General features: G+C 41.2%; 1 protein-coding gene across 1 annotated transcript; it reads left to right on the top strand.

Annotated features, from left to right (window-relative positions):
* The first annotated feature begins 13 nt into the window (after positions 1–13).
* Positions 14–12,356, top strand: supt16h (SPT16 homolog, facilitates chromatin remodeling subunit). The gene is made up of 24 exons (XM_014999362.2): positions 14–406; positions 1,986–2,078; positions 2,370–2,540; positions 3,394–3,546; positions 3,635–3,781; positions 4,147–4,298; positions 4,617–4,789; positions 4,877–4,967; positions 5,049–5,122; positions 5,193–5,302; positions 5,424–5,489; positions 5,589–5,687; positions 6,072–6,187; positions 6,738–6,891; positions 6,986–7,113; positions 7,626–7,888; positions 7,978–8,096; positions 8,546–8,784; positions 8,869–8,944; positions 9,406–9,575; positions 9,664–9,793; positions 10,405–10,531; positions 10,618–10,692; positions 11,524–12,356. The coding sequence occupies exons 1-24, from the start codon at positions 341–343 to the stop codon at positions 11,622–11,624; spliced, it is 3,093 nt and encodes a 1,030-aa protein (XP_014854848.2). The 5' UTR covers positions 14–340; the 3' UTR covers positions 11,625–12,356.
* Positions 12,357–12,971: the final 615 nt, after the last annotated feature.

The following is a 12,971-nucleotide window of genomic DNA, read 5'->3' as shown; positions in this document are numbered from 1 at the left end:
TGGGGGAGGGAAAAGGAGCGCAGGAAGAAACGAGGGAGGGGGCTACAAGGAGTTAATTACGACGGGGGGAGGATTTACATTACACTATAATATGCACGTTTTTAAGTAATAATGCTTATAACTTAATTTATTTTAGTTACACGATTGCTTGATTTAAAGAAAAAAAAAAACAACAACTGTGAAATTGTAAGGCAGGCTGCAGCATCTCTCCGTGGTGTTTGGATCTCGGCAGGCGTGGAAAGGGAAGAAGTGCGTTGTTGGTTGACACTCGCCGTCATCGTTATCCGGCCTGCTGTGAGGCGAGGCCGGGAGCTGGAGTTTGCTGAAAGGGGGACTCACCATGGCAGTAAACCTGGACAAGGAGGCTTACTACCGCCGAATCAAGAGACTATACAGCAACTGGAAGGTGATTGTTATCGATGTGACGCGCGTGTCGGAGTCAGGGAGCCTGTTGGAGTTTTCTATAGTTGTAAAAAGTGAGCTGCTGAACCGCTAAGTTAGCCCATGGTTTTATCTATGGCGAGTGTTGGTGTGAATGTGTTTGAGCCCGCGACCCTAAAAGCCAGCACGGCATCAGTAGTAGCTATACTGCCCAGATACACGGCATGGAGCCCCCTCGCAACTTTCTGAAAACTACCCTCTTGTCTTATCTGTCCGTCAGAGTGGCTAGCTACCTCATGTTAGCACACCAGTCCTCACATTCACCACGTTAGCTAGCCTGCTAGCCGAACGACCTAACCTGTAATGGTGTTACGTCTGCTCCCTTGATAAACAAATCACATTAAAGCTCTATAAATGCAGCAAAATGTCCACACGGGTCTACGGGACATTAAGCAAACTGCAGGTATATTTAGTTCCTGTCGGTTTACATCTCCAGTGTTGACAACATGCTAATGTTAGCTAGCTAATTAGCATCTCAATAACGTCAGCATCCCAGTTACATGGTCAGGGACCACGGTGAGTTCTTTCATTTGGTTTTCCTAAAGCAGTTTAATTACTTTGCGCTGTATTTTTGCTAGTTTTGTTGTAACATTAAAAAAAGTTGCAGCCTTTCATTATTTTTCTTTTTCTGACTACCTAAAAGTGAGGGAGAATGTGGCGGGGGTGAGCAGAGTGTTCATAGTCTGGAGCATAGAGTAATTCAGCACTCATTTTACCTCGGCTGTTGCTGTGCAATGCCAGTCAGCTGGCTGAAAATACCCCCAAGAACTGTGAAATTGTAATAGAAAAATAGGAGCTACCCTAACTACATTTTTGTATCTACTGTGTTCATAGAATACGGTGAAAATGGCATCAACACTTTGAAAAGTGTTGATACCATTCATCAACACTTCTCATACTTTTATATTATGTTTGCATATTGTAACTGTGCAGCCTCTGTTGATGAAAGGTTCCCTAATGGGTTTCAATAAAATAGAAAGAGAAATACCAGAAAACTCGTTAAGCCTGGTGGTTGTAGCGCTCGGCAGTCATTCATCCAGTGGCCCGTTGTGTTTTTGAATTAAAAAAATGTTGAAAATTATGTGTTATTGGAAGATTTATATCTGACCACCAACTATAAAGTCTTAAAAAATGCAAATGTTTGAAAAAAAAAAAAAAAAAACTTAAATGAGAAATGCTAAGCCTGGTGGCCCACCAGGCTTATAATACTGGGAAACCCTGAATACCTTGACTTGTATTGCTACTCATCATTGGTGCAATGTTTGGAATATCCGGCTTATTTTCCCAAATTCCAACCAGAACATTCAACTTGGGCATTCCCACATCCAAGCTATGACTTTAGGCACAAATCAAATGCAGCATCCCTCTATAAAGACCAGAACCATGTGCAGTAAGAATATGTATTTCAATACATACGACTTTAAACCATTATTTTAACTCAAGCGGTCTTAATAATTGATTTTTGGTTTTATTTAGAGCATTTTGTCTAAAGTTGTATCATTCGGCTTCGTCACGTTGTGCGTGTGTCCGTGTGTGTTCTCCAGAAAGCAGAGGATGAGTTCGGTAAGGTCGACGCCATTGTGGTTTCCGTGGGAGTTGACGAGGAAATCGTGTACGCCAAGTCCACAGCCATACAGGTGAGTGCAGGCCTCAACAACCAAACCCTGCATGATACCACCAGCGACAGTTAGCAGTACTTAAGAGTCCTGAACACAAACTTTCAGTCTTATCTCTAAATTACAGTTTAGCTCAAGTCTAAGCTCTGCTCCTGTTTTTCTTTTCATTTACTTAGACTTTGTTGTGTTCGTTTAATCTGATTATCAGCTGTTTTGTTGATTTTCTTTAGACAGTGGCAGCCTTTTCCCTTCTGTTTTCACGGTAGTCCTTGTACCAGATCACACATGTATGTGCTTTTTTTGTTGCTGCAGACCTGGCTTTTTGGCTACGAGTTGACCGACACCATCATGGTGTTTTGCGAAACCAAAATAATTTTCCTGGCCAGTAAGAAGAAAGTGGATTTCCTCAAGCAGGTGGCCATAACTAAAGGCAATGAGAACGCTAATGGAGTGCCGCCCATCACGCTACTCACCAGGGAAAAGGTAACAGAAAGATGTCTGATTGGTTTATGCCTAATGGGACTTTTTTTTCTTTGTAATTGGAGTTTATTCTTTGATTTGATTATGAAAAGTCTCAGTGTTGTACAGGCGGTTGTTCTTGCAACTATTGATGTAAATTCATACATCATTCCCAAATTTTGAGCAGAGTTGCATTTTCACCAGCCATCGCAACTTTTCCGAAAAATCTGACCAGTCACTTTAATGTTTAGCATATTTCCTACTTTTCTAACTTAACTTCCTGTTTCGTGACGTTTTTTGAAAGCCAAAAATGCCAGATGAAAACATAATGTGTGATGCTAAACTGTAACATTTGCCTTTCTCTATTTTTTTCTTTTTGCAAAAAACATTTTGAAATATTAAGTTAAATTTTTTTTTTTTTTTTTTTTTTTTGCACATTGATCTCTCCCCAAGACATTTTATTTGTACCAAGAGTGATATTTTAAGAATGTAGTTGAAAATGTTGTTTGAATTTTAGATATTAACTGTTTTAAAATCCTGTCCTTTTTTTGGGAAGGTTATTTACAGAAATCGTAACTTTTTTGTAAGACCGTGTTATGGCAAAAGTAAAGCGCTCTCCACCTCCAAAAAAGTAGCTTTTTGAAAAAAGTGCCACAGAATTAGTAATTTTAGGCTGCAACAATCACAAAGAACATAAAAAAAATTCTGGGGAGACTGTTTTATTCAAAGAAACTACACTCAGTAATAAGCTGTAATAATAAGAGTAGACTGTTGAGCTTGAAGTGAGACCCCATTGATTTGTGTGTATTTTCTTTTGTATCCTGCAAATCCTGTGCTGTCACAAACCACCATGTCTCTTGTGGCGCGCCTCTTCCAGAACGAAAGCAACAAGGCTAACTTTGACAAGATGATCGAAGCCATCAAGGGCAGCAAAGAGGGAAAGACGATAGGCGTGTTCAGCAAGGACAAGTTCCCCGGGGAGTACATGAAGAGCTGGAACGACACGCTCACCGCCGAGGGGCTGGACAGGGTGAGGCGCCATTCGACAGGCTGAGTCGTTCGCTGCGGAGAGCGAGGCGACGCGTCGTTTGCTCAACGTTTGGGTTTGTGTGGCGCAGGTGGACATCAGCGCTGTGGTCGCCTACACGATGGCGGTGAAGGAGGACGGAGAGCTCAACCTGATGAAGAAGGCAGCGGCCATCACCGGAGAGGTTTACTCCAAGTTCTTCAAGGAGCGGGTCATGGAGATCGTCGACGCAGATGAGGTGAGATGATGGACGGCGTTGGCATCAGTGTGTGTTTTCACTGATCACTCACTGGCTCTGAATCTTGAATTTGCTTTCTGGAGTTACATTGCAACTTTAGATGCACTGGGCTTTTCCCCAGTGTATTATAAGCCTGGCGGGCTGCCAGGCTTATAATACACTGGGGAAAAGCCCTTCGTTCTTAATCCGGGGACTCCACAAAAAAAAAACAGCCTGTGTAGAATAAAAGCTGTAGGAAGTTAAACACATCCCTAATTCAATGCTTCTGGCTTTAAGTTGTTACTCTAACACACACCTTACACACAGTCTTAGAGTAGTTCTGCTGGACGTTTCTCTGTAATCCTCTGTTTTGCTTTCCTCAACAGAAAGTTCGTCACAGCAAGTTAGCCGAGTCGGTGGAGAAAGCTATAGAGGAGAAGAAGTACCTGGGTGGGGCCGACCCATCCACGGTGGAGATGTGCTACCCTCCCATCATCCAGAGCGGCGGCAACTACAGCCTGAAGTTCAGCGTCGTCAGGTAGACCGTCTTCCCCTCTGCAGGGACTCATTGGTTTCTGCCATTTTATGCTAGCTAGCGCGACAGAACTAAACTTAAACCACAAACTGAAAGGAGGCGATGGAGTTGAAGGATGTAGTGTACAAATAAGGCCACTAGATGTCGCTCAAATCAAGTGGATAGCTGCCTGTTTTCCTTAGATGATGCTAACTGTTGTTGGCTGAAAACTAAGATTTGTTTTTCTAGTTAACTAAACTTCTCCAACCTCTAATTCTGTGACGGCAAGAAGTATTTAACCCATCAGTCCTTCCTGTTTCTTTTTTTTTTTCTCCTTACCAGCGACAAAAACCACATGCACTTCGGTGCCATCACGTGTGCCATGGGGATCCGCTACAAGTCCTACTGCTCCAACCTGGTGCGCACGCTCATGGTGGACCCCTCTCAGGAGATGCAGGACAACTACAACTTCCTGCTGCAGGTGGAGGAGGAGCTGCTGAAGCAGCTCAAGCACGGTGAGTGTCTGAAAACGCTTCCAGCTTCTCTGTTATTACAACTGAAGCAGTAAAAACGTAAGCCAGTGACATCTTTTCCTCCGCAAGGTGTGAAAATCTGCGACGCCTACAACGGCGTCATGGAGTACGTGAAGAAAGAGAAGCCGGACCTCGTGGCGAAGCTGACGAAGAACCTGGGGTAAAGGCAGAGTGGTGTAGCCTCCTCTCACTCCCGCGTTCACACACCTTCCACTCGCTCATGTCTGTGTTTTCTTCTCAGCTTTGCCATGGGCATCGAGTTCAGAGAAGGCTCTCTGGTGTTGAACGCTAAGAACCAGTACAAACTGAAAAAAGGTGAGCACATGAGCTCTACCGTTGGGTTTTACTGCACTGCATCTTTGCTAACACCTGCTGTCTCCAACAGGCATGGTGCTGAGCATCAGCCTGGGCCTCTCTGACCTGATCAACAAAGACGCCAAGAAGGAGGAGCAGAAGTACGCCTTGTTCCTCGGTGACACAGTTCAAATCAATGAGGTGAGGTCTTTCTTTCTCAATTTCATAGAACTTCCTCAAAGTGAATGTTTTGAAGTCATCGTTGCCGCATGAAGTTACGAGTTTTTCTGTTTGACTTGAACTCGGGCGTTTTGTTTGGCAGGAAGAGGCCGCCACGATACTCACTCCTGTCAAGAAAAAGATCAAGAACGTGGCCATCTTCTTGAAGGCAGGTTTTCTCTTCGTCTCAATCTTTTTCTTTATTCTGAGTAAGAAAAACGGATCACCAATAGACTTAGACTTATCAATTGTTTTTTTGTTTTGTTAGAATGATGATGAAGAAGACGAGGAGGAGGAAGGTGACGACGCTGAGGAGCTGCTGGGGAAGGGAGCCCGGAGCGCCGCCCTGCTGGCAGACAGAACCAGAGTGAGTTTGGACCTCTGCGTTGTTCCTCACCTGACTGCTGATTTAGTGTTTGCTCTGTCCTGATGATGTGAATGTCTCTGTACTCTATCAGCTACTTGGAAAGGTAAGTATTCATTGTTTTATCCTAAAATCTCATCAGCTGAACCGATTCAGTGATATATATGAAAAAAAAAAAAACCCTGCTGATGGAAAAGACTGCCATTTTGATTTCAACAATCAATTTTTACTTGTTTTCTGTGTTTCCAAGTGTTTTTTCCCCACCACATATCTCAATACAAGTCTGTTTTCTGCATGTATGTTGTGTTTATCATCTTAAAAAAAGAATTTGGTTCTTTTAAGCAATGATTTCTTTTTCTTCTGTTTTATTTTGCAAATGAAATGTAGAACGAGATGACGGCTGAGGAGAAGAGGCGCGCTCACCAGAAGGAGCTGGCCAACAACCTGAACGAGGAGGCAAAGCGGCGTCTGACGGAGCAGAAAGGAGAGCAGCACATCCAGAAGTGAGTGTTGGGAGTTTTGGAAACGTTTCTTCCTCTCATAAAAGTACCTAGTTTGCCTTCAGATCAATTATTCGACTTCGATTCATCAAATTTGATTAGATTAATTGATTTAATCAAATTAACATTTGTTAATCAATGTTACCGATTATTCATAAACAGTTGATTAATCAAAAAACAATGTTATCGCTCACTAACGTGTATCAAATTAACATTTGATTAATCAATGTTACTGATTAATCAAAAGAGTTCAAATAATCACGATTAATCAAAAATGTATGTTATCGATCATTAACAAGTATCAAATTAACATTTAGATTATCAATGTTATTGATTAATGAAATATAGATTTTTCAAGATTTAACTTTTAGAAAATCTGGATTTTAAATTTTTTTTCCACTCTGCGTGTTTCCAGAGTTCAGAGTGAGCCAAAGTGTGGAAATAAGAATAATGTTGAAAGTTAGAAATCTCAGCATGATGATTTTTGAAAAGTTCTTGAATTTCACTGTGGGAAATGTATGCAAAGCCTGAACCGTCCCTTATTTCCTCCCAGAGCCAGAAAATCAAACGTGTCGTACAAGAACGTCTCTCAGATGCCCAAAGAAAAGGAAATCAGGGAAATGAAGATTCACATCGACAAGAAATACGAGACGGTTATCATGCCCGTTTTCGGTATCGCCACGCCATTTCACATCGCAACTATTAAGGTAGCCTCATACTTTATAATCTATACTCCAGCACTTTTAAAAATACAATTAATCACTTTATTTATGGATTTGTGTCTGTTTTTTAATGTTTCAGAACATTAGCATGTCCGTAGAGGGAGACTACACCTACCTGAGAATCAACTTCTACGTCCCCGGCAGCTCTCTGGGGCGACAGGAGGGAAACATCTTCCCCAATCCTGATGCCACGTTTGTCAAAGAAATGTGAGTATTTCTACAATCAGATAAAAAAAAAAAAAAATTTGCACATTCTGCAAAATTTTCATTTAACCACTTAGGAAATGTTTTAAAAATGTAAATAAACAATGAACAATAAATAGTTTCTTTTTTTTTTTATATAACATTTTATTGCATGTTGTTGCCTAAAATGTATCAAGATTCCCTTTGTGAATTTGAACCAGGTGAAGTTAAAATATTTACAGACATAAATATTTCTCTTACATATTAGATAAAGTTGTCTTTATCTTATATGTATACATGTATTTTGTACAGTTTTGACATAATTCCTGCTCTCAATGTGTTGTTTTTTTCATCAAATGATTGTTGTTTGAGTCTCCAGTTAACGATTAATCGATGAGTTCAGCAATTGATTCATCACGATTAATCAATTAATCCAGGATTGAAACCTGCTGCTTTTATAAATTTGAATAAAATAGATTTTTCTCATATCGATGACCTTGTACGCCCCCTCTCTCTCTCTCTCTCTCCTCTGGCAGTACGTACCGGGCGTCCAACCTGAAGGCCCCCGGCGACACGTCAGTGCCATCCACCAACCTGCAGAACGCCTTCCGCATCATCAAGGAGGTCCAGAAGCGCTACAAGACGCGGGAAGCCGAGGAGAAGGAGAAGGAGGGCATCGTGAAGCAGGACTCTCTGGTCATCAACCTGAACCGCAGCAACCCCAAGCTCAAAGACCTCTACATCCGGCCCAACATCGCCCAGAAGAGGATGCAGGGCTCGCTGGAGGCGCACACCAACGGTACGGAGGGTGGAAGCGTCGTGGCGATCAGGTTCACGTAAACCTGACGGGACGATGCTGAGTTCTGTCATTTTATTTTTCCCCCTCAGGTTTCCGTTTTACGTCGGTCCGCGGTGATAAAGTGGACATTCTTTACAACAACATTAAACACGCCATCTTCCAGCCGTGTGACGGGGAGATGATCATCGTTCTACACTTCCACCTAAAGGTACATTTAGTAACTCCTAATGTAAAATGGAATGAGCTGGCAAAAGTACTCAACTCGATTTTGGCCGATGTGATTTATTTAAGTATTTATTTTTGACTGAAAAGCTGCTGAATATTGTGACAAAGTTGCTACGTTTGCTACATTGTGGTAATTTTCGGGCCTTTTCAAAGTAAGACGAGATCGGCTGTTTGCAGATCACCCAAAATGAAGAAAATGGGTCCAATTTATTTATTTTTTTCTGGAATTTTTTTTAATAAAATATAAATACAGGTGCAGTTGGAGACAGCAAGTTTAAATACTTTACTCCGTTTCTTCTTCCCTTTTTTTGTCCCCTTGCCAATAACCTATTGGATTCTCCTCCATGCATTCTTTAATTCTATCTCAAAATGGTTGCTAATTAACCAACTCCAACCAACATCTAACCTTTGACCTTTTGGCTTGTCCCCCAGAATGCCATTATGTTTGGCAAGAGGCGTCACACGGACGTGCAGTTCTACACCGAGGTCGGGGAGATCACCACGGATCTGGGCAAACACCAACACATGCACGACAGAGACGACCTGTACGCCGAGCAGATGGAGCGCGAGATGAGGCACAAGCTCAAGTCGGCGTTCAAGAACTTCATCGAGAAGGTGGAGACGCTGACGAAGGAGGAGCTGGAGTTCGAGGTTCCCTTCAGGGACCTGGGGTACGGAAACGGGGATCCGTGAACTAAAAGGAGATGAATTTAGTTTGAAAACAAGGAGGTGTGCTAACAGATGTTTGTCCTCAGGTTCCAGGGCGCCCCCTACAGGAGTACCTGCTTATTACAGCCAACATCCAGTTCCCTCATCAACGTTACAGAATGGGTGAGAACACTGAAAGGTTTGAGATCTAATTCTCATCTTCTTAAAGGGGCAGTATCATGTAAAATGTACTTTTATGACCTTTACACCATCTTATGAGGATACTCCCTCATCAATAACATACATGGAGTGTTGCCTTGATTCTTTTATGAATGTTTGAGAAATCTTGTAAACTCCATGGCAGCCATTCAGCCTTGCAGAACACCTGGCTGGACCTAGCCCCGCCTTCGAGGATGAAACTTCTCCTCGGAGCTGCAGTGTCCAAGTTTCTGGCTTCTTATGCTCCTTCAGACTAGCCAGCAGCAATTAGCAAACATCTGATAAAACTGAGCATCTCATTATAGGACCTACTTCTAACAACTGAAGCTAACATAGTTACTTGATTGTGTTATAAAATGGCGCTGTGCCTGAAAAATTTACAATACCACCCTTTAAAAAATGATCTAAATCTTTTCTACTTTTAGCCGCCGTTTGTGGTGACTCTCGACGAGGTGGAGCTGGTCCATTTTGAGCGCGTTCAGTTCCACCTCAAGAACTTCGACGTCGTCATCGTCTACAAGGACTACAGCAAAAAGGTCACCATGATCAACGCAGTGCCTGTCAACTCCCTGGACCCAATCAAGGAGTGGCTCAAGTACGACGCAGTTCAGTTGACTGTTGACTACAGATCTTTTTATTTTCTTCACTTTTTTATTCATTTTCTTTTTGTGTGTTTTTTTCAGCTCGTGTGACATCAAGTACACAGAAGGAGTCCAGTCTTTGAACTGGACCAAGATCATGAAGACCATTGTGGACGACCCAGAGGGTTTCTTTGAGCAGGGAGGCTGGTCGTTCTTAGACCCAGAGAGCGAGGTGAGCTTTAGTGATTAAAACAAACTGGATTCATTTTAGTACTTAGATTCAGGCTTACTTTAACATAATTGCACAAAGGCACAACAGTAGCTGCGTTTCCATTGACTGTATAATTGTGTGATTTGACTTAAATAAATTTGCTTTATGAAATGTTGGATTCATCCAAAGCCAGTTGGTTCATTTTGCAAAACTTCACTGAAAATACTTTTTTCCGCTTCACACAAGTCACATAATCCACAACTGAATGTTACTACTGGCAGAAACGACAGGAAATGGTTGGAGGATCATGTTTTTAATAACTTACTTCATGAACAAACTTATTCACCTGTGACCTTAATTTTGTTTCTTATTTTATGAAAACACCTCAATTGTGAAACTGTTCGACATTAGCAGAATATCAACAAAAGTTTTGCACTAATTTGTAATGGGAACACATTACAAACTATTCTAAAATAACTAGAATAACTATTATTCAAGTCATAAAGTATTTCTAAAAATATAAAAATAAACAATCAAAATAATATTGAACTGTTTTGACTTTTTGGGAGAAAATTCTTAGTTTCCTTTGGGTTTTATTGACTTCCTCCACTCATCTTCCTTTTTTGTTTTAGGGAAGCGGCGCAGAGGAAGACTCGGAGTCCGAGATGGAGGACGAAACATTCAACCCATCTGCTGACGAAGAAGAGGAGGAAGAAGAAGACAGCGACGAAGACTACAGCTCGGAGACGGAAGACTCTGGTACGATACTCCTGCTTCACGTTTTGGTCAAGGTTTGTCTCGCCACTATAAGGCACAGTTGAACTCAACTTCCTGTCTGGCTGCAGATTACAGCGCTTCACTGGGCAGCGAGGAGGAGAGCGGCAAAGACTGGGACGAGCTGGAGGAGGAGGCCAGGAAAGGTTCGTGTCTGCACCTGGTTTCCATGGAGATCACACTGGAAAAAAACAAAATATTACCAAGTAATTTCTGTCCAGTACATGTTCCACTGGCAGATTATTTCACTTATTCCTTTTTTAAAGGAGAAATTATATGTAGCTATATCTTTTTGATCAATATATAAAATAATTATTAAAACAAGCTCCTATACCTGAAAAGTCACTTGTAAGTTAGTTTTGTTTTAAGTCTATTAAGATATTTGCACTAAAAACTATACCAATATTACTTGGTAAGGTTTTGTGTTTGTGCAGTGTAGTTGCTTTTGATTGTTAGTTATCTTTAGGTCAGGTTAGTTATCTTTAGGTCAGGTTACAGTCTTTGAATATTTCCCTAACTTCCTGTGCTGTAATGACAGCAAAGATCAAAATCCTTTAAATCTTTACAACTTCTTTTAAACTTCAGGTAAATGAGATCTGTTTTCCAAATGAAGACTGTTTAGAGACACACCAAGATGGAGACTGTTGACCACAATCGGCCAGTTTTCACCTTGATCGACTTGTTGGACACTCAAAAATGGGGTCCTGTCACACTCTTCGGTGCGGTCACTGATACCGAGTAAAGAAGATTGTCTTACAGAATCAGAGATATCAGATATTTTTGCAAACAGCTGAGGCTGAAAATCGACAACGATTTCTAATTAATGCAGGATTGAAATATTGGTTGTTCTAGTAACAAGATTACAAACCGTTTTCTGGGCTGAATGGTTAAAGAAAAGTAATCTGTGGCGTAATCCTGCGACTGTTTTTAATCTTCCTCAGTCGTCGAGGTAATTGGTTTCTCCTTCCGTTCTGCAGCTGACAAAGAGAGCCACTATGAAGACGAGGACACTTCCAACAGGAAGAGGAAGGCACGCTCATCGGCCCCTCATAGTAGTAAAAAGAAGCGGCGGTCCTAAACTGACACACACTCTCACACACACACATACACACACACACTGCCAAACCCATTTTTACCCTCCTGCCATTTTCCTTTTATTCCCTCCCTGGCTTTTTTTTTTTTTTTTTTTACAAAAATCACACACACACACACACATTTTCAGACAAACGATCTGTACATAGACGTAGAAGGTCTCCCTCCATTTTTCTTCGTCCCTTTTTTGGGGGGGGTCTGTGAAGTTTCTCGTGACGATGAAAGAACCAGCAGTCACACTTCATTCAACAGCTTTTCATCATGTTCATCCCCGACTTACTCTGTTCTTCAGCCAGCTACTATTTTTGGTTTTGTGTGTGTGTGTGTTCATGGGTTTTTATTGCAAGTTGTTTTCTGTTTAAGATAAAATTGGTTTCTTAATATGATGGATAAATAATAAAAGATGGCCTGTCATCCCCTCTGCAAAGTGTTTTTATATGAAAACTGAGAAACCTGTGATTCTTCATCTCATTTTTTTCTCCTTTTTCCTCTTTATGAAAATGTGATAACAAGCAGGAGGATTCACCTTTCCTGATTGTTTTTGTTTTTCTAATGGGCTTTGTAAACTGATGTAGTTATGCACATACACACACACACACACACACACCTTCCTCCTCACACTTGTCCTACGTTTCCCTTTTTGTTGTATCAGAATAGATGTACTGTTGATTCTGAAAATCTGTTTTTTGTTTTTGTAATAAAATTAAAAGAAACTGTAGTTTGTTTCCATTGGGGTTTTCTTCAGCTTTTAAGGTATATAAATAGGATGAATTGGCCAAGAAGTATTGACTTGTGTGTGATGGGGAATGAAGGGATCAGATTTGAGTCCACTTCTAGTTAATGTGAGGCTGATGGATGAGGTCAAGCAGGAAATGTCTACCAGGAAGAGGGAAATGAATTATGACGTTTGCAGATGATATTGCGATTGTATTTTGAGTGGGGAGCCAGAAGAGAGCCTGGGATATTGAATGTGTGCTTGAATGAAAGATGGTGAAGCTAGCAACGACAGAATGCGTATGAATACGGGACAGAAGTGGAACAGTATATCATCTGCATAGAGGTGGATTTAACTGCCTCAGATTAAAACATGAAGTGGAGATGGGTACAGGACAGTGGCAGCATACAAAAAATAAATCAATGTTAGTATAACACAAGAATCTTAAAAATATTAAATCAAGATGTACAAATTTGGGGAAAATTAAAAGTACAAGACAATTTTTGGTTGCCTTGTTTTATGTCCAGGTGCTCTTGTAGGTCAGGCTCTTTCTAACACAGCTGGGTAATTTTATTGTTTAAATGCTATAATCTACAAAATAAGTGTAATATTTCAATG

This window comes from Poecilia mexicana, unplaced genomic scaffold (assembly GCF_051168715.1).
Source record: "Poecilia mexicana isolate PSO_F unplaced genomic scaffold, ASM5116871v1 scaffold_18, whole genome shotgun sequence".
NCBI lineage: Eukaryota > Metazoa > Chordata > Actinopteri > Cyprinodontiformes > Poeciliidae > Poecilia > Poecilia mexicana.
Note: the sequence above shows the minus strand (reverse complement) of the source record. Positions and strands in the feature narration are given on the sequence as shown.